General features: G+C 40.5%; 1 protein-coding gene across 2 annotated transcripts in view; it reads right to left on the reverse strand.

The window, feature by feature from the left end:
- Positions 1 to 20,529, reverse strand: part of CACNA2D3 (calcium voltage-gated channel auxiliary subunit alpha2delta 3) — a 2,559,454-nt gene that overhangs the window by 53,115 nt on the left and 2,485,810 nt on the right. Inside the window, exons 32-34 of one of the 2 annotated variants that reach the window (XM_086939135.1) lie at positions 18,471 to 18,546; positions 17,030 to 17,082; positions 14,552 to 14,607 (exon numbers count right to left, since the gene is read on the reverse strand). In XM_086939135.1, coding sequence (XP_086795261.1) covers positions 14,552 to 14,607; positions 17,030 to 17,082; positions 18,471 to 18,546 — 185 coding nt within the window. The remainder of the gene's footprint in view (positions 1 to 14,551; positions 14,608 to 17,029; positions 17,083 to 18,470; positions 18,547 to 20,529) is intronic. The other variant, XM_086939136.1, reaches the window with a different exon arrangement.

A 20,529-nucleotide genomic window follows, 5' to 3' on the forward strand; every position in this document is an offset into this window, starting at 1 on the left:
TGCACTCTACAAATCCCTTATTAATTTATTGAAGCAAATCCATCCTGCTACTGCCTGATCTCCTTACGTGACTCCCTGGTAAAGGTTGTTGGCAGGATTATACTGCAAAAATTGCAGCACTTTATGGAAAGCAGCAGGATCCCATCAGACACACAATATGGCTTTCACAAAGGCCTAGGGACAAAAGAGCTGTGCTTTAATTGTCTGGGTCTGGTGGCTTCGTGGACTAATGTGTGCACTTTAGGAGCCTGTGTTGCACCTCATGGTCACAGGTTCTAATCCCAGCGGGTCCACTCGGCCTTTCATCCATTATAGGTCGAACAAATGAGTACCATTGAGTTGGCTAACAATAAACATCTGCTATTTAGCGCCAAGTTACACTCTGGTGAACGTGCACTTTACAAATACACATGTTAAATTTAAATCTGCTTATTGGAAAATACACACTCGTAGGAAAGGCCATTTGTTTTTGGCTTTTGCGTACCTATCGAGTGCATTTGACTGTGTTATTCATGACAAACTATGGTCCGTCTTAAAAGATCTAGGAGTAGAGAAACCCCAAAATTATGTTTTTTATGGGACCTGTACACAGGTCGCAGAGCCAGAGTCTGATACTGCTTGAGGGGCGAATGTACTCCACCTTTCTCAGTGGAGAGGTGGGTTAGGCAGGGGTGTGTCCTTGCCCCCTTTTTCTTTACTGTCATGTAGTTTCCTCTAATCAGTAGGAAACGCAAGTTTGTGAATGACATAAACTTAGGCTGTTGCCAGACTGATTCCATGCACCCTCGCAGGGTATGTTGTCCCTTAGACCAGCTAGCTCAAAGTGCCACCATAAGCCCACTCACCTAGACAAGGAGCAAACCGTTTTGGCAACTAATGAACACGACAACCCTATTCCCTCAAGAACCATGATGACAGACCGAGAACATTTCACTCAGGCACACATGCTCTCTTTCACTCAGAATAATAACAAAGAATATATGTTTTCAATATTTATTGTAGAGTAGCGATTCTTGTATAATAAATATGTGCCACAATGATCAATAGACAAAAACAGACAAAAGTATCAGGGCAGTGAACAAAATGAAGAGTTCCATCATCTTGCTGAACTAATGCATATATGTAAGCATATGCAACAATATAATGATCTAGCATACTCCTACTATGTAAACCCTAACTTACATGTTTAGGGTGTATGTGTATCTTCTGCCAATAAACACCCTTCTGGATGATCCAACTCCAATACCTGGTGGGTAGGTACCAGTCTTGGTCACAAACTTCACACCCCTTGTGGGGATGTTAGTCAGATGCTGGGCGAAAGCTTCAGCATGCACGGACCCCTCAAAGTCAGCTGAAATGTCTCCTCCAATTATACATGGAAACAAAAGGTTACATACAGAAAAAAGGCATCCTTGCCTTGGGCCGAGATAGTGATCAGACTGCCATTGTTTGTTTTCCACAGATATCTGTGTCACCATATGGATGTAATAACAAACACATTTGCACAATGACCGTGAGGGCCTTGTACACAATGCCAAGGTAATGTGATAGTGTTAGGCTTTCATCATTGTAGCTAGGCTTGCTTTCAGGACGCTCTTAGCTTTTTTTTTAAATTACCCTGTTTTGTCTCTTCCTTTGATTTTATTTTTAACACTGTCTCCCCTGATTTTAATTCCTGTCCGCATTTCTGCATATAAATTGTTTCCTCACCGCTACTCGGGCGGGCCGGTCCCTCGCGCTTCGGATTTAGTTGAGCGCCATCTTGGGAGGGTTCGGGCAAGCGCTGTATTCTCCTGCGCTCTAGCAGTCAGGTAGACTGGCTAGAGGCTGTTGTCGAGAGCAGTAGAGAGCAGTACTTAAGCAGGACTGGAGGTAGGCTCTCCTTGCTTAGGCTTTCATAATTGCAGCTAGGCTTGCTTTCAGGACACTCTTAGCGTTTTTTAAATTACCCTGTTTTGTCTCTTCCTTTGATTTTATTTTTAACACTGTCTCCCCTGATTTTAATTCCTGTCCGCATTGCCGCATATAAATTGTTTCCTCACCGCTACTCGGGCGGGCTGGTCCCTCGCGCTTCGGATTTAGTTGAGCGCCATCTTGGGAGGGTTCGGGGAAGCGCTGTATTCTCCTGCGCTCTAGCAGTCAGGTGGACTGGCTAGAGGCTGTTGTCGAGAGCAGTAGAGAGCAGTACTTAAGCAGGACTGGAGGTAGGCTCTCCCTGCTTAGGCTTTCATCATTGCAGCTCGGCTTGTTTTCAGGACGCTCTTAGCGTTTTTTAAATTACCCTATTTTGTCTCTTCCTTTGATTTTATTTTTAACACTGTCTCCCCTGATTTTAATTCCTGTCCGCATTGCCGCATATAAATTGTTTCCTCACCGCTACTCGGGCGGGCCGGTCCCTCGCGCTTCGGATTTAGTTGAGCGCCATCTTGGGAGGGTTCGGGGAAGCGCTGTATTCTCCTGCGCTCTAGCAGTCAGGTGGACTGGCTAGGGCCCTATATAATCCGGCCACAATGGCGTGCAGCGAGTGCGCCGTAGTGACGCCGGAGTCACGCCAGAGTCCAGCCCGTCCGCGCTAAGGACGGGCAGGACGGCTGGACGTATGGCTTAGATGCACCAGAACCTCCACTCTTCAGATATTCTACGCAAACTTTGCTTGCACTTAAACCACCTAGGCTCCCATGCTCCTACTCTATCTCGCCGGACGCTATTCCTTGCAAGCTACCATGTGGATGTCAGATTCCTGGCAAGGCTAATTCCATTCTCCTTCCACCTAGTCATATGTCCAACCTACCCACTTCCCCTAACCGTGGGATTCCGAAGGAAGAGTGTCTTCTCCTAAACGCTCGCTCGCTCATTAAAAACAACATCATGTTCAGGGAACTTGTGTTAGACAGGAAGCCTTCCCTGGTTTTTATTACGGAAACGTGGGCAAAAGACTCGTCTGATCCCGATCTCATTGAAGCTGTTCCTGAGGGATATTGCCTAGCTCGTCAGGATAGACTTACCCGGGTGGGAGGAGAGTTAGCAATCCTTTATAAGGATCATTTTCATTGCCACACTGTCTCTATCTCAGACCCTATGGACAGCTTTCAAGCTATATTCTTTTCCTTAAAAAGTGGCAATAGTGTCTTCTTCAATGGAATCCTGGCCTACCGCCCTCCTGGTTCTCGTACCGACTTTGGACAACGGCTTCTTCATGTTTTAGAACCCTACTTTGGTCGAAAAGATTTCACGATCCTGGGTGATTTTAACTTTCATTTGGAGAAACTTAATACTAAGGAGACTATTTCTCTGCTTGAGGCCATGTCAGCATGCGGATTCGCCCAGCTGGTCAGAGGGGCTACTCACAGAGCAGGCCACACGCTCGATGGAATTTTCTCCAATGATGAGAGGTTGACAATTAAGGATTCCATCCCTCTATCATGGTCAGACCACTTAGCAGTTCCATTTGAGCTATCCTGCCCTTCCTCACATATGTCCAAAAATATCTTGAACAATAAGGAACTGTGCAGGAATTTTAAGAACATTACTAGCAGCTCCCTTACCCCGTGGGTACCTAATTTTCTCGTATCCCAAGGGGAAAGCGTCACTATGGCAGTCACACAGTTTGAAAAGACTGTGACTGAGGCACTGGATGAACTTGCCCCTATACAATTGCGACATCGAGCCAGGAAAAGGCCTTCAGCCCCTTGGTTCTCCGAACATCTTAGACTTCTTAGACAAGAAGTAAGGAGGCAGGAGCGACTATGGCATTCTGGTTGGGATCCAAAGGACAGGGAAGCCCATAAGACTATGCTGAGGAACTACAAAGGAGAAATCATAGAGGCTAAACAAGAACATTTTACGGCCCTGACAACCTCAATGTCATCTCCTAAAGAGCTCTTCAAGGTAGTGGACTCCCTTATCACTCTTCAAACCCCTGATCCTGTAGTGGCATACCAAGAGCTCTGCAATAATATTGCCTCTTTTTTCCAGGCAAAAATTGTAGATATTTATTCTGCCTTGGAGCTGCAGAGATATTGTATTACTGGGCCCCCTGCCTTGGGAGCCATGGACCCTGTCCCGGCAGAAACACTTCCTGTAGGAACCTTAAACTCTTTTCCCCCTCTCTCTGTGGAGGATCTGGACAACCCCCTTAATAAAATTAAATCTGGTTCCCCCTTGGATGTATGTCCACTTAGGATCCTCAAACAGTGCAGAGATATCTTTTTGCCCCCGTTGGCTGATATTATGAACAAAGCCATGAGAGAAGGCCTTTTTCCCACCCAATGGAAAAAAGCGGTGGTAAAACCCCTACTTAAAAAGGCCTCTCTGGACCCAGCAGTTCTAAAAAAAAATCGGCCCATCTCACTCCTCCCGGCCCCTGCAAAGATGCTTGAAGCACATCTTAATAAGCATCTTGCGGCATACATAGAGAACTCGGGTTGTCTTGACTCTTCCCAACATGGATTCCGGAGGGAGCACAGCACCGAGTCTGCCCTCACCATCGTGCTGGATAATATCCGCACGCGTGTTGATGGAGGCCAGACCACCCTCCTGATCCTCCTTGATCTGACGGCGGCCTTTGATACCCTTTCTCCCTCAGTATTAACAACTCGGCTGAGGGAGGTTGGGGTTCAGGGGGCAGCCTTAGACCTACTCACTTCTTTCCTCAACCATCGAGCGCAAAGAGTGAATTTGGGGGAGTACCTATCTCCATCCCTGCCTGTGCAATGTGGGGTCCCTCAGGGGTCGGCCTTGAGTCCGACCCTATTCAATATCTATGTGACCCCACTTGCCAGGCTAATTAGATCTTATGAGATGGAGATAGTATCATACGCAGATGACACCCAGATCCTCGTCTCTCTCTCCCAATCAGGTGCTCCGACTGCCTCCAATTTTAGATCTTGTATGGAGACAGTCGGGCAATGGATGATTTACAATTCATTAAAACTGAATGGAGAGAAGACGGAGGTGATGGTGTTTGGAGGGAAAGAGGATGTTTGGTCATCTAGCTGGTGGCCAGACTCATTGGGAGCCTGCCCCACCCCTACCTCCTCTGCTAAAAATCTAGGGGTCATGATTGATCCCGCCCTCAATCTGGATAAACAGGTCAACAGAACCATCTCTACCTGTTGGGGCATTATCCACATTCTTAGGAGGATCAGACACTATCTATCCTTGCAGGCAAGAAAACAGATCACTGTTGCCCTGATTGGCTCGCGGCTGGACTATTGCAATGCGCTGTATGTGGGACTGAGTAAAAGTCTACTGCAGCGCTTGCAGGTAGTCCAGAATGCGGCTGCCAGGTTCGTTCTCGACCTTCCCAAACGGGCCTCAGACACAGCGGCTAGAAAGCTGTTACATTGGCTCCCTGTTGAGGACCGTATCCACTTTAAGATTCTGTGCATGACCTATAGGGCATTAGCCAAAAACAGCCCCACTGGTGTAGGATCCATCTTGTCCCGCTACATCCCGGCTAGGAACTTACGCTCCTCGAGCAGACTTCTACTGTCAGCCCCTCGATTCAGGAGAGCTAAATGGGGGGGTAGGGCCTTCTCCACCATGGCGCCCAAATGGTGGAACCCCCTTCCACTGGAATTACGATCCCTACCCACTCTCTCGGCCTTCAGAAGGGCCTTGAAGACTCATCTTTTCGTGCAGGCCTATATGTAATGGTGATATGTCCTTGTTTTGATATTCGTTGTTAGGCGCCTTGATGCATTCGGGTTGTTGTCTGCGCAATATAAATTTTATTCAAAATCAAATCAAAATCAAATAGTGTTCTCACAAAGTTTATTCATGTTAGCAAGGTTGGTGGTTCCAAGAAACTAACCCAAGTGTAACAAATGCAAAAGTGTGTCAAAAGTATATGTGGTAAAGTGAAGGCGATTTTAGGGAAGAACCGTGTACATGTAAAAATGCAGGCGGTCCTACTAGACCTAACTGGGACACATGACATTACCCTAAACATAAATAACTAGGGTGACATGTTGGTCAAATGGTGCAAGGGCTTCCCCCAGATAGATCAGCGACCGATTCCAGACCTTCTCTAAGAGTATGATGCTGTCCTCATGGCTTGTAACCCTATGGTCTACAGAGTTTACTAATCTTCTTTTGGGAGTGTAAGCAGGATCTGGGCTTAACCACAAACCTGAGTAAGCATTTGTAATGAAATATGAGATGAGTTTTGTAAGATGTCATTACCTCGTTGTTAACAACACCAAGTTTAGATTCACTCCTTCGTTCTCATATTTAGGGGTTATGGTTTCACAGAGCAGGAGAGGGGAGGTTGCTATCAACACAAGGAAATGTAATTTTGTAAAATCAATCACTACCTTAACTAATCTTGCATGTAAACTTGATAATAAACTGGTCAATTAATGCTGACTATATACAAGGCCAAGGGTATACCAACTGCATTATATGGGGAAGACCTATGAGGATTTTGTGATATGCCCCCTCCTTACAAACTGTGGAGATTTTTGTTTTAGATCTTTATTGTCAGTGCCCCAGAGATGACGAATCTGCCAACACTGCACGGTCTCTGCCTATATACTTCTGTGGCACAAACTGTGGACATGTCCTGACACTCGTCTCAATCGTAAGGTAGTCAAGGAGAGCATTAACCTGACTGCATTGCATCAAATACCATGGCTGAAAAATATTAAACAGACTTTTTTGGATTTGGGGCTCCCAGAAGTTTTTGAATTCCCTGAAACTTTGCAGTCTATATCAAGAAAAGAACTAAGAAAGATAAGACTCATGATGTTTAAGGTAGATAGGCTGACTGTTGAACTAATCAAACCTAGCGGGCTGAGCAACCAATTATCCTTGGTTACCTTTACTCTGCAAGCATATCTAAAGTTTGTCCATAGCACCAAGAATAAATTACTCTTGACCAGCTTTAGATTGGATATTTTTCACCATCTAGTGACATTACCAGTCCAAAATGACAGACCCACATTTTTATCTAAATGCCCTTGTGATAATATATCGACTCAAGGCACCTTACATACTCTGTTTTATTCCATCTCTTTTTAGGGATTTGAAGAGCTGCTATATTTTACCCATTTTAGGCAATGTGAATTTAAACCAATGCCGTCCTGCTTTTTTCCACCTCCAAATGCTGCCATCCTTGCACATTTTCTACTCCATGGCAAATTATATGTGTAAAGTCTTACAGCTCATAAAAAAATGATGGGACATATGTACAAGCCCCTTGAGCCTCGGGGGCATCACTTTTGTCACACACCTGCAGCAAAGTGTGGTGCTCCATATATTCAAGGCCACGAAAATACGGACCCTTTTCATGTAGCACTTTGTGTGAAAGAGGCGTGCTGTGGGTGTTCCCATGCAACACCCATGGATTTTGCTGTAAACCCAGAATTACAACATTTCATAAACCTGGGAATGCATCAGAATCCTACACCTCCCCAGGGGAAGCGTAAGGAAGCACAACAAAGAGAAATACATATATTTCTACTTGTTTTTTCCTCTTTCTATTTGTGCTGCTTTATGCTGTACACATAGAAAAAGGAAAACACCTCGCATGATTGTATCTGTGTAGGAATGTGTCCCTTTCTGCATAAAAACAATCTCCCCTAAAATGCAGACATCCTTGTACCATGGTGCAAGGGTGCCTTCATTGGTGCATGCCAGCCAATTGTGGGCCAGTGCAGGAGATAGCACAGGAATGCAACATATTGTTGTAAGTATGATGCATCCCTGTACTTTGAAAGTGATGCAGCGTGGCACAGCCAAATGGCTTGTAGTGCATGCTGAGCCACTTTCTTGTAAATAAGACCCTTTCTGTTTACGAGGATTTTCTGATGATGAGTATCATCATTTATGCAGTATCTGATAGTATGTATGTTTTTAATCTACTTGCTTTCTCACAAGTTCAAAAAGCTGATTTAATATATTTTCTGTAGATATTTATATAATGTATGTATGTTTATGGATTTCATCATTGAAATAATTGTTTTAAATTACAACTGTATTTGCAATGTGCATTTTATGTACTTCAGGTTAGCTAGCCCAATGGGATAGCCTAATTTGTAACCCCTAGATTTCCCAGAAGGCATAGTGGACCCATTTTAAGCCCGTTTTAATTTCTTTTCTTGAGGTTTTAGTCTTATCAGGAAGATATTCGTGTCTTATGGGACACATCTAGGGCCAGCTGTACAAAGGGTTTTTGAGGGTGTATATGGATTTTAAACCTGTTTGCGCCCGCAGAAAACCAGTGGCCCACGTACTAATCCTATTTTACGAGTCGCAAAGAAATTTGCGACTTGTAAAATAGGATGAGCAACTCGCTATTAGGAAGGGATTTTCCAAGGGAGTCCCTCTCTAACAGCGACTCCTTAAGCTATGTAAGAATGTTTTGCAACCACAATTGCAGTCGCAAACATTCGCAGTTTACCACCCTTCTCAGAAGAGTGGTAAGCACTCGCAATCGGGAAGGGGTCCCTAAGGGGATTGCTATTTTATTCAATGCGCATGTGAGAGCACTTTGTTTTTAGTACATATTCCCTAACACTGTGTGACGGGTCTAGGTTATTTAAATTCCTTATCAGATACTTTAGAAGGAATACCTTGCACTTTACCATCTACCAATGGTGGGGGATACTTATGATTAAGTCTGGCTTGAAAGCACAGCTTTCTGGTAGCCATATGGCTACCAAATCTTGAAAATATACATAGCAAGGATATTGGATTGAGCCAGGGAAATATGTCTCTCCAACTCATGTTACTGACTGATTGAAACATCATTCATTCTTCTATGAAGTGCTTGCATTGCAATCCATGAAGAATTATTCACATCTCAATATCCACTGTTGGACTTGGAGCTCTCTGCAGGGTCACCCCAAACCCTTTACCTTTCACTTTTTTCTGAAATTCATTTTTGTTAGCATTAGGACTCTGTGCACTTTACCACTGCTAACCAGTGCTAAAGTTCTTGCACCCACTCCTTTAAGCAATGATAAAAGTGTCTTACACATGATTGGCATATTTAATTTAGTTATAAGTCCACTGTAGAGTGGTACACAATATACCTAGGGCTTATAAATTAAATGGAACAAGTAGTCCTGCAGTACCTAATGTGCCACTCAGTTTAGTAGCTCTTTAAAACATGTCTCAGGCCTGCCATTGCAACCTGTATACACTTTTAAACTATCAATTTGACTTGACAATAGAATCCCCTTTTCCAAGCCTTAAACTCCTCTTTTCTTGAATATTACTCACCCCTACAGGAGGTCCAAGGTAGCCCATAGGCCAGAGTGCATTGTAATTAAAAGGATAGGGATGTATCTTTAAGTTTTACATGTTCTTCTAGTGAAAAGCTCCTAAATTAATTTTTCACTGCATATGATTACATTGGGTTGTCTTAGTACATTTATTAAGTACTTATTTTTGATTTGGAACAGGTAAGGTTTTCATGTTTTATGTCAGAGAAATTGTAATAAAAAAATCCTCTTTAGTGGTATTGTCAAATTTTAATTTACAATTTAAAACATGCAGCTTTTAGAAAGTTGGCGTTGTGCTGCCCTGACCATTTAGTGCATGCAGCCTGTTCCTAGGTAGGAAGTTGGACTTTGTATATTACTCATAGACAGACACATAATAGAGGGATTAGGTGTGCCTGCATCGGTTTTGGCACAGCCCCATATGCAACTGAATAGGCTGTGCTCTGCCTTAACACAAATAACTTGTCACCACTTCAATGTTATGTAGCCAGCTTGGAGCTAAGGCAGGAAAGTCAGGAATCCTCAAGAAACTTCATAGAAAATTCTCTAGAAACTTCTTCGTCGAAGAAAGGCCCGAGTTATACAAAAAGAACCCTCAGACTCACTCTTCAGTTTATTTTCTCGAACTACTGAAGGATTATCAGAAGACCGTCGGCTGCAGCCCTCAAGAATGCTTTGTGCACCTCGAAGGACTGCTTTGCAGCCTAAAGTCTGCCTTGAACCCTTAGAGGCCTGCCTTGTTGCTTGAGACCCATTCTGCTACTTGAACACAGGACTACCAAAGGGTTATGCACATGTTAATTTAGTAACTTTTGTGGTTCACCCTGACAGGGATTGTGGCTGTCGCTTGACCAGGGTTAACACCCTAATCAACTAGCAACCCAGTTTCTCACATAAGCTAAATAATCACACATTAAATTCTTCATCTCATAAAGGCAGAATGCAAGTTTGTTTTTTGTTTTGTGTTTTTGTTTCGATACAGCAGGCCTTTTGACTGTTTTAGTCATGAAATGCAATTGTAAGCAAGATTTCTTGCCTTGGAAGATGCGGTTTTTACAAAGCCAATGACTGTTCTCCTAGATTGCATCTTAGGGTACTTGATTTAGGTGAAAATGTTTTTACAAGTTACTCATTACATTATGAACCTCTGAAAAAACTTTTTGAGAAGGGGTTGCAGATATACGGGTTGTTTGGATTTTTTGGTAACCATGCATTACATGATAAAACATGCATCCCATATACACTTTGGTCAACAAAACCTGTCAATATGTACCAACGTTAAATACCAGGACATGTAGATTCCTTTGAAGTTGGGAAAACAATCTGCATGGTAAATGCTGTGTTAGATGGCAGAGCAAAGAATAAGTGATAATTTGTTTACCCCACAATTGTAAAAAACAGCAGTGTTGGATTTTATGATGTGTGATAATTCTCAAATGTGACACCCAGGCACTTGTAATCAGCACTGTAATTTACATCTTGCCTAAAGTGCACAAGGGAAATTTTCCAGCAACAGGAAGACTGATTGTGTTGGGCACAGAATCTGTTTAAGAGCCTTTGCCAAAATTTCCAGACCATTTTTAGGACATCTTGTCTTGAAACTGCCTTCATAAGTGAAAGACACCAAGGGCATTCTTAATACTCTGGAGGGAATTACATTTGATCTACATTCAGAAATACTTATAACAATGGATGGGGAGGCTTTGTATACAAGTATTCCACAAGAGGAATAGTTCTTGACAGATTACTGTGGGGTACCAATTGGGGTTAAATTTCCCTGGTTGATTTTGTATTAGACTGCACAAACATGGCAATTATGAGAAATGATTTCATATTTGAGAATTACTTTTACCTACAAGTGCATGACACTTCCACAGTTAGCATATTTGTCCCAGCATAGCATGCTTGTATGTCCGTAATTTTGAAATTAAGCATGTCATGAGTCAGTCCAATGCATTTTCCAACAATATTCTAATTTGTAATTTATAAACAATACAACAACGAGAAAGAGGCTCTAACATTTAGGAACTGGTTAATAGGAATGAATTTCTTAAATTCACTAGGACAATGAGCAGAAAGGAGATATCCTTCTTGGACTTTAATATACAAAAACACACTAACACACTAAAATGTAAGCTCTTTACAAGTCAATGCCCAAAACAAACTTCTTAGTTATAACAGTTTCCAATAAAAATCATTGAGCGACCGCTTACTGGTTGTTCAGTTCCCTAGACTTAGAAGTAATTATACAGATAAATTACTGTAAAAATCATGCATGCAATTTAGCCATACAACTTAGGGAAAAGGAGCCCCTACACAAAATAATAAACAGAGCAATGAAGAGTGTCTTGAATAGCCCCTGTGACCAATTACTCCAATCATTCCAGAAGTCTGAGCCAGACCTCATATTCTGCGTCACCACATATTAAATACATTAAAATCATGTAATGAAAATAATTAGCAACCACTGGAGAAGTAATACTTTGGGTCTATTAAGATACGAAAAATCTATGTTCTCATTCAGGTGGGGTATGTCATTAAAAGACCTATTAGTTCACAGAATACTTAAGACAATTGATCTACAAAATACATTGCAATAAACATGAAATCACTCTCCGCTCTTAGGTCATTACCTCTGTGGTCATTGTAATAACTGTCCATTGACAAAAAAAGTGAAAGAACTATTCAGTCCCTGTTATCTGAAGTACCTCATCAAAGGTCATTTAAAAATGCGATCTACATGATCAACTGCCAATGCAGCCACATGTACATAGGAATAATGACACTAAAAGGCACAAAAAGGATACATCAACACAGAAGTACAATAAGGTGCAGAAAAACAACAACAAAATTAACAAGGCATTTCTTAGAAAGTAAGACCCAGAAGACAACCCAAAATGATATGTTATCAACAAACTGACCCAAAATACAGAGAACATGAAGCCTAAATTGCTCTATTTCAACCAGAACTGGATTTACAATCTACAAATGTTGGTCTTGGGTCTGAATGATGACATACCATGGACCCAGCTAATTACATACGCACACACCATTGTCAAGCTAACAAAGTGTCTTTAGGCATATGATGACAGTAAACTTGCTGTCCAACAAAGAGAACATATTTATTTAGAGGACTTGTCAGTAAGGAATGTCACCTAATACTTTCCAGTTCAATAATTCATACTGGACAGTTAACTCTTGAACAGTAAGGACGCACCTTGCAATATTGGCGACACCAGAGAGATGATATTTAGATATAGTAGTAATTGCAATGGCATACCTTCCACTTCTTTCGATATAACAAGGTTATTGTTCAATATACTCGCCTAAGCCCCCATAAAGAAAAATGGTTACTGGGCAGCTGTAAAAACAATCCATACTACTCCCCCCAAAAACTCTTGCCCAACATGTGTAACCCACAGGCTTTTTTTTTCAAGAGGTGTACATACAGGTTAAAAAACTGAAAAAAAGACAGATGGTGTTGATTTCAGCTGAGCCATAATCTCTGTAATAATATAAATATTTGTACATAAAGAAAAGTGCCTGTAGTATAAAGTGGGACTTCATTACCCAACAGCCATGGACTTTATTGGGCAATGTGCATCCACATGATCTCACCATGCATAGGGGGCGTGGCCACAGCCATGTCAAAACCATGCTTTTGATATCCAAGGCATTCAGGAAAAGGGATTTGTAAGGCTAGCATCAGTTCATATTACCCTACACAAAACTATTAAGGTGGCCAAGACCTGTAATTGTGTGCTTGTCTCAATTTGTGTTGCACAAATGATTACACTTGTAACTTTTTGTGTTTGTTTGTCCTTTGTGTTTTTTAGAGGTATTACTGTCTTGAGCATTCTGGCAGAATCAAAGCCTGTTTGATATAACATAGTTTGTTTGAGCATATGAGACCATGAAAACAGTTATGTTTGTTTTTCATATGTGGATCTCTATCTGTGCTACAGTCTTTCGCAATCCTGCAGTATCGACCCAAGATATGGCATATTGTGGCTGAACCTAAAAATCCATGTAAACCTTTATGTATGTTCATCTACTGTTATTTTACTTATAACCTATATGGCCTTTATTTACATTTTTGATCATAATGTGACTAAAGGAGAGTGCCGCTCAGATCTGACCAGCAAACCTGAACTTGCCCTAAAGTTAGAGTAAGTTTTAACGAAGGTGTGAATTTGAAAACACATGTATGATCAAAAAGTGCAATATATGTTTGCAGTGCAATGTAGCTCACAACTCACTGTTACGCGATTATAGTGCTTGAGATGTACAGTGTCTACGAGCCGCTGGTGATTTGCATCAATGTGAATTCATGAATTACATATAGCACAATTTTTTTCTGTAACAAAATTTTCCAGCAAGTGCTTCTCAGGACAGGAGAAGCAGGTATGAGACCATCATGCCTCGTGTTAGTGCATGGCATCAGTGTATGGAAGCACACCCCAAAATCTGTACCTCAAAATATTGTGTAAATTACAAGAAAGTTTTGTGTTTGTCACAATTGAGAAAGTAGGTTTCTATGTACTTAGTAAAACTCCAGTATCAAAGGCCACATGAAGCCTCAATGGTTTGTTCCCACACGTAAGAACAAGAGTGGCATCTGTCTTGTTCTGAGTATCAATATTTAGAAATCTGTGTCACATCTCTCAATTTAAAAACAAAGCCACAGCTTTAAAAAATATCAGTTGTGTATATAGTCCGAATACTTGTTCTATTATTATCTCAGAGACGTACATTTGCCAATTATGCAATGGATTTCAGCTCCAGTAAATCTTAGCAAGTGTACACTACCGGCCTAATTACGAGTCTGGTGGTCCTCGGACCACCAGATTTGTGGTGGGGTGGCATCTGCATTCTCCCAACTGTCACAATATTACATTGATGGTTGTGCCACCATAGGACAGCCAACTACACCAGGCAACCTCTGTTCCCTGGCAGTGGCGCAGCAGTCAAGAGGTATCAATATACTTGGCAGGACATGCCGTGCTAGAAATTCCTTGACGTTACCATTGCGGTTCCTATGCCTATTTTATATGCATTGCTGTGGAAACACTAAAGAATCTCCCACCAATGACTAAAAAAGTCACAATACGGCGGGCGGTTCTCACGTGGGTTAGGCAGTTCAGCGGAGGGGCGCTCCAGCCACCGCACTGTCAAACTTATAATCGGGCCCTATGTGTTACAGTTAAAAATGATGAAATAGTCGCATTCCCAAACACAGGCACTAAGCTGAGAATTTTTCTTAGACCATTTAACAAAATGCATTGTAATTTTTTATAAATGGATGAGTACGTAGTTCTTACCTTTAACTGACAGATCGGAGTGCCACAAATTGCATAGGTTAAATTCCACCAGAAACCTAAACAAATGGGTAAGATGTACTGTTATCATTCACAGGTCCACTTTCCTGAAAGTTTTAAAACAAATACGACTAAAAAATAGCAGCAAAACAATTTAATAATTTCATTAATATTAACCTGCAATAATTTCCAGCACGTTGCGTCCACACTAAATATTTAACCATAATGTATTATTATTTTTCAGTATGCATTTAGATTCCCTAGTAAAATGGCATAAGGTTAGATCTTTCCTAGCCCCATAACACAAATACAAATAAAACACCCCCTTTGCTCTGCCCAGAACTTCAAAAAGAAAATGTTCATTTTTTGCCAACACTTGTGGTAACTTATTAGCAGTGGCTCAGCGTTCAAATATAAATACACAAGTATTCACATGTTTTTCCCAAATAAATACACTCAAGAGATTTACTATGACAACTTGATTAAGATTTCTAAGCTCTTTGTGGTCAATGTGATTTGCAACCATCTTCCAAACATTAATCATTTGGGGAAGAAGCTAAAATTATACATTAGCATGGCAAACCTAGAAGACGGCACGGGCAATATTAATCATGCTTACAGAGCACTACTGACTAAATAAATTAATTATTTTTTTCGAATAACTTGGAACTAATAATAAGGCAGTGAATAGATTTTAAGTTGGCAAATCACAAAATCAATTTCTGACATTTTGGTTTAGGAAACATTAAATACAAGCATCTCGTACAAAGATATACAGAAAGTTTAACTCCTCTCCTGTGGGAACGTGAAAATTCTATTCACTACACGTCAAACTGTTTGGTTTTATTTCCCACTGCATTTCAGAAAAGCTTTTGTTTACTTGTTTTAAGACTGGTCGTACTTACACTGGGACCGGACCACCCCTAATTCAACCACAAATCAATTAGAATCATAATGACAATGTTGCGTTGCATGCTTCTTTAAAATTGTAGCCTAAGCTAAAATGGGGAAAATCGACCACATTCTCCAAATAGCCATTATCAGTTTGGGCTAAGATAGGACAGCCAAAGGACATCTCTAAATCCACGTTACAAAATTTCAAAACCTTTGAAAAATAGTTAGAATTTTTGACTAACAATAACACATTCAATGGACTATAGTAAAAAAAAATACAAGCAAGTGTTCTTGTGTTTAGTTTAAGGTATGTAATAGGTAAAATGTTACTGTTTGTTGCTTACATACTGCACACAAAAAGCATTGTTTAGTTCTATATGAATCGCTTGTCTATAAAATGAAAATATATCAAATGTATCTAAAACGTTTAGGACTTTTTTTGTAGTGATGAAACATTTGAAATGACTTTATAGAACTCTGTGAAGCACTTCCATTTAAACATATTAGCATCAGTCATGGTAAATATTGAAATGTCATAAAAGATTCTTTTGGCATTAAATACTAATGACCTGATTCACAAACTGCACTTTGGAGTACGTTCTTTAGTAATAAGAAATATATTACAAATTGCAATTCACAAACTTTGTGCAGAGTTTTATGTCTCCGCATTACCTACACTTATTCGCGTGGAGTTCTTCACCCGACTGTGGAGTATCCGCCACGCTTAAGTATAGGTTTTAGTAGTAAATGTGAGGAGGACCAGAGGGAGTGGGTGGGAAAAGGGACAGGTTTACTACAAGAAGGGATGAGATTAGGGAGAGGTAAGTGAGATTCAGGGAGGGTCTTAAGGAGAAGGGGCGTCACCCACTATCAGAAGAGTAAGCCAATGGCATTACTCTGGGGTGGGGATATGCAAGTTACACTTTTGTAGTAAGTTTAGACTAAGAGATTGTGAATACATAAAGTAATAAACTTGCTAAAAAGTGTACACTCACTAAAACATGAATGTTACCTTTGTAAATCAGGCCCCACTTTTCAAAATTACTGTACAGGAAATCACACAGACATTTTCAATCAGCAAAATGGCCTGCTTATCAAACAACAAGCTGCCTAGTTTCAGTAAAATCACAAAGGCCAGAATGTTTGTTAACACGTGCTCACAATAAATTAGTTAAATTCACATATAATACGTCTTCGCGGAAACAAAATATAAATAAAGCAAGAAATAGACAGTGAGTAATGAGATTTATGTTGTAGTTGAATCGGTTCATTTATGCACTATTTCCAAAATGTAAGCATGTTGATATAGGAGTTAGCATTAAATGAAAGTTTAAATATGCTATTGAAGATGCCATGGATGTGTATTTACTCAAATAAAATTGCAGTGGATTCCACTTACAGATTTCCAGTTATCAACACTTCCAGTTTCTGCTATTTTGTTTCAGAAAATCCAGTATTCCCATTCTAAAAATTATGTTTACCCTATAATATATTTTTTCTCCACATGGTGTTCTTATAAGCGGAATCAACTGTTTAAATTCAAAGCAGAGTTCAAATGTGCTACAAATTTGTACAAATTCTACTTACAATATAAGTTCAGTCATTATCCATTTTACTGCAGCAAAGAAGGCTTTATAAGGCTGGAGAGAAGTAACTTGTTTAATAAGAAAAGTGAAAGGCATATTTTGTCTAAAGCATCATATGACAGAATTACATTTTTTCAAACATTGAAAATAATTTTAATGCCAATTATCTGGAATGAAATGGTGAGTTTCATAGTAAAAAACAGATTCAAACAGATGATTAAATCAAGGCAAGTTAAAAGTTATAAACACAAAAATTGCTCTTGTTTGAAAAATTGTAATTCACAAGTACATTTTACATTTTAGACATATGACTAGTATTTAACGTACTGTGACTGCAGTTAACTGGAAACGTATTAATTTAAAGTGCATATAAAGGTGGGTCGAAACAATATCAGACAAATATCTTAGCAACCAACTTATGGGATCTAGCAAACTAATGAGCAGAATGTCTAATATTGATGAGTCTAAAGAATGATGTTAACACTTCTAGTTATGAATGAAAAGTCATTGCTGAAAGTTTCTGAAAAGCTTTTCAAATAACCAAGAGAACAGCTTATAATTATTTGACTTAAGGAGCATAGAGTTTGCAGGATACTCCACAAATGGAGATCTAAAAATGAAGGGTTGATTGAGCCCTTTCAAAGTCTCTATCTCCAAAACTAGCTAATGGTGCTCAAAGGCTGCACCAGTGATATTTTGCACTAAGGTAATCTACATGCAAATAATGCCAAAGGCAAATCCATTGTCTGCATATTTATAATCTGCATTTTAATTTTGAAAACCAATAATGCCCACTTGGATTCAGCTCTTGAAGACTGTCAGCCTTAGCACGGTCAAACTGAAAGAGTTTAACGCAGGCTTCAATTTGTTCAAATTTATCAAGACAATGATTCCCTGTGGAAAAAGAGACACTTTGTAACATATTTTAGTAATGTTTGTGTACTCCGTTTTACCACCAGACCTGGGGTTCATATAGAGCAGTAACTCATGATTTTCATTTGCATTGTCCACGTCCTTTATGTTTCTTTTGTATAGAAAATTAAATGATATTTTGCTTTGGATGTTTGACAATGAAGCATTACTGTATTGAATCGAATGACTATTGCTTTCATATGGAGGATAATGCATTTCTCTTAGGTTTCAGAAAATGGTGAGTAAAGATGATGTTAAACTTTTTATATTAAGAGTGCTAAGATACAACTGTTTAAGTATTGATGATGCATTAAAAAGTTTCTTTCAGCAATGCATTTAACTATGTATAGCAAAACATGACAATTTTTGTTTATTTTTTATTAAAACAGTGCATAAGAGAAGCAAAATATTAGAGCAAAAAAGGTATTAATACAGAATTTGAATGAGGAATTTGAAATGAGTGGAAGTATACTACTCATAATAGTGGAGTTATGGGTGGGTGTTTATGATGGATACTAATGTATACTTACATTTAGTAAACTACGGGCACTGTCACTACTCTCTTTATTTGTCCTACACATGGCTTGGTAGTCATAAAGTGTAATTCTACAGAAGAGAACAAAATATTTATGTGACTCAGGGAAAAAAGAAGAACAACATCATCATCTAACAGTTCACATTACACAGGTAGATACAATCAACAAACTCTAGATGTAGGTGGGGGCATCATTTATTACACAAGTGAATGCAAATAGAGAAAAGATAATTAAATGGAAGGTAAATAGGAAGCAAAGGAATAGTTACAATTCTATCTTTAAATAATGCATTGTACAGGGCAACGCCTCAACAACTTTGCTAAATTCAGGGTTGTTCATTGTTAGTCAATGGTAGTATCCTTGTGCAAGCTCCGCCTGCGAAATTTCTCCTGGTCAGCTTGCCGTAGTCCACTACCCTTTGCTGCCTGTCTACCTGCTGCCCTCTATTTGGGCCTCCTTTCCTCCTTTATAACTCTGTTTTGCCTTTTCTGCTAATTTTTCTGCCCTCTTTTTTGCTGTTTTCTGCTTGTTCTCCTGCCCTCGGTTTTGCCTTCTTTGCTTGTTTTAAGCCCTCTGTTTTGCATTGTCTGCTAGTTTTTCTGGCCTCCATTTAGCATTTTCTGCTCATTTATCTGCCTTCTGTTTTGCCCTCTTCTACTCTGTTTTGCCTTTTCTGCTTGACTTTCTGCTTTCTTTTTGCTTGCCTTTTCTGCTAATTTTTCTGCCCACTGTTTAGCCTTTTTAGGCTTGTTTCTTCCCTCTTCTCCCACTTTTCCCACCTCCCGCTGTACTCCTCCTCCCACCACCCAGCACTCTACCCTCCACCAAGGCAACAGCATGACCCCAATGGGGCAGGTCCTTGTGCCAGCTCCTCCTGCTACAGTTCTCCTGTCCAGCTTACCCACTGTCAGCTACCCTCTGCTGCTTTTCTACCTGCTGCCCTCTGTTTGAGCCTCCTCTGCTTGTTTCCTGCTCTGTTTCGCCTTTTCAGGTCATTTCTCTGCCCTAAGTTTTTGCCATTTTCAGCTAATTTTTCTGCCGTCTGTTTTGCCATTCCTGCTTATTCTTCTGCCCTCTGTTTTGCATTGTCTGCTTGTTTTTCCGCCCTCCAGTTTGCCTTTTCTGCTAGTTTTTCTGCCTGCTGTTTTGCCCTCTTCTCCTCTAATTTGCCTTTTCTGCTCGATTTTATGCCCTCTGTTTATCTTGCCTTTCTGCTCATTTTCTGCCCTCTGTATTGCCCTCTTCTCCTCAGTTTTGCCTTTTCTACTAGTTTTTGCTGCCCTCTGTTTTGCCTTTCTGGTCAGTGTTCTGCCCTCTGCTTTGCCTTTTACTGCTTGTTTCTTCCCTCTTCCTGCTGTTTCCCTCCTCCCACCACCCAGCTCCCCGCCATCCCCAGGACCTACTTAATGGAGGGCGCAGCACAATCAATTTGAGCAGGTCCTTGTGCCTGCTCCCCCTGCAACATTTCTCTTGCCCAGGTTGCGCACAGTTAGCTACCCTCTGAAGCCTGTCTTCCTGCTGCCCTCTTTTGTGCCTCCTCTGCTTGTTTCCTGCTCTGTTTTGCCCTTTCAGGTCATTTTTCTGCGCTGTATTTCCCTTTTCTGTTAATTTTTCTGCCCTCTGTTATGCCTTTCCGCTGGTTTTTTGCTCTCGTTTTTCTCCCCTCTGTTTGGCCTTTGCCTGCTCATTTCTTTCCCCCTCCTTTGCCTTTATGGTCGTTTTTCTGCCCTCATTTGTCTCCCCCTCTGTTTTGCCCTCTTCTTCTCTGTTTTGCTTTTTCTGCATGTTTTTCTAACCTCTATTTTGACTCTTCTGTTTGTTTTTCTGCACTCTGTTTTGACTTTTTCTGCTAATTTTTTCCCTCTTCCCACAGTTTCCCCAAGACCTGGCTTTGCAATGAAGAGCTCTCACCCCCATACCCTGAGGGGTGACAGTGCGACGCTCTAGAAATGCTGATTGATTGATTGATTGACTCCTTGACTAATTTTTTAGGATATCCATATAATATATATGCACAATTAATCTAAATGGATTTCATGTATTTGGTCAGTGT

This window comes from Lissotriton vulgaris, chromosome 9 (genome assembly GCF_964263255.1).
Source record: "Lissotriton vulgaris chromosome 9, aLisVul1.2, whole genome shotgun sequence".
Taxonomy (NCBI): domain Eukaryota; kingdom Metazoa; phylum Chordata; class Amphibia; order Caudata; family Salamandridae; genus Lissotriton; species Lissotriton vulgaris.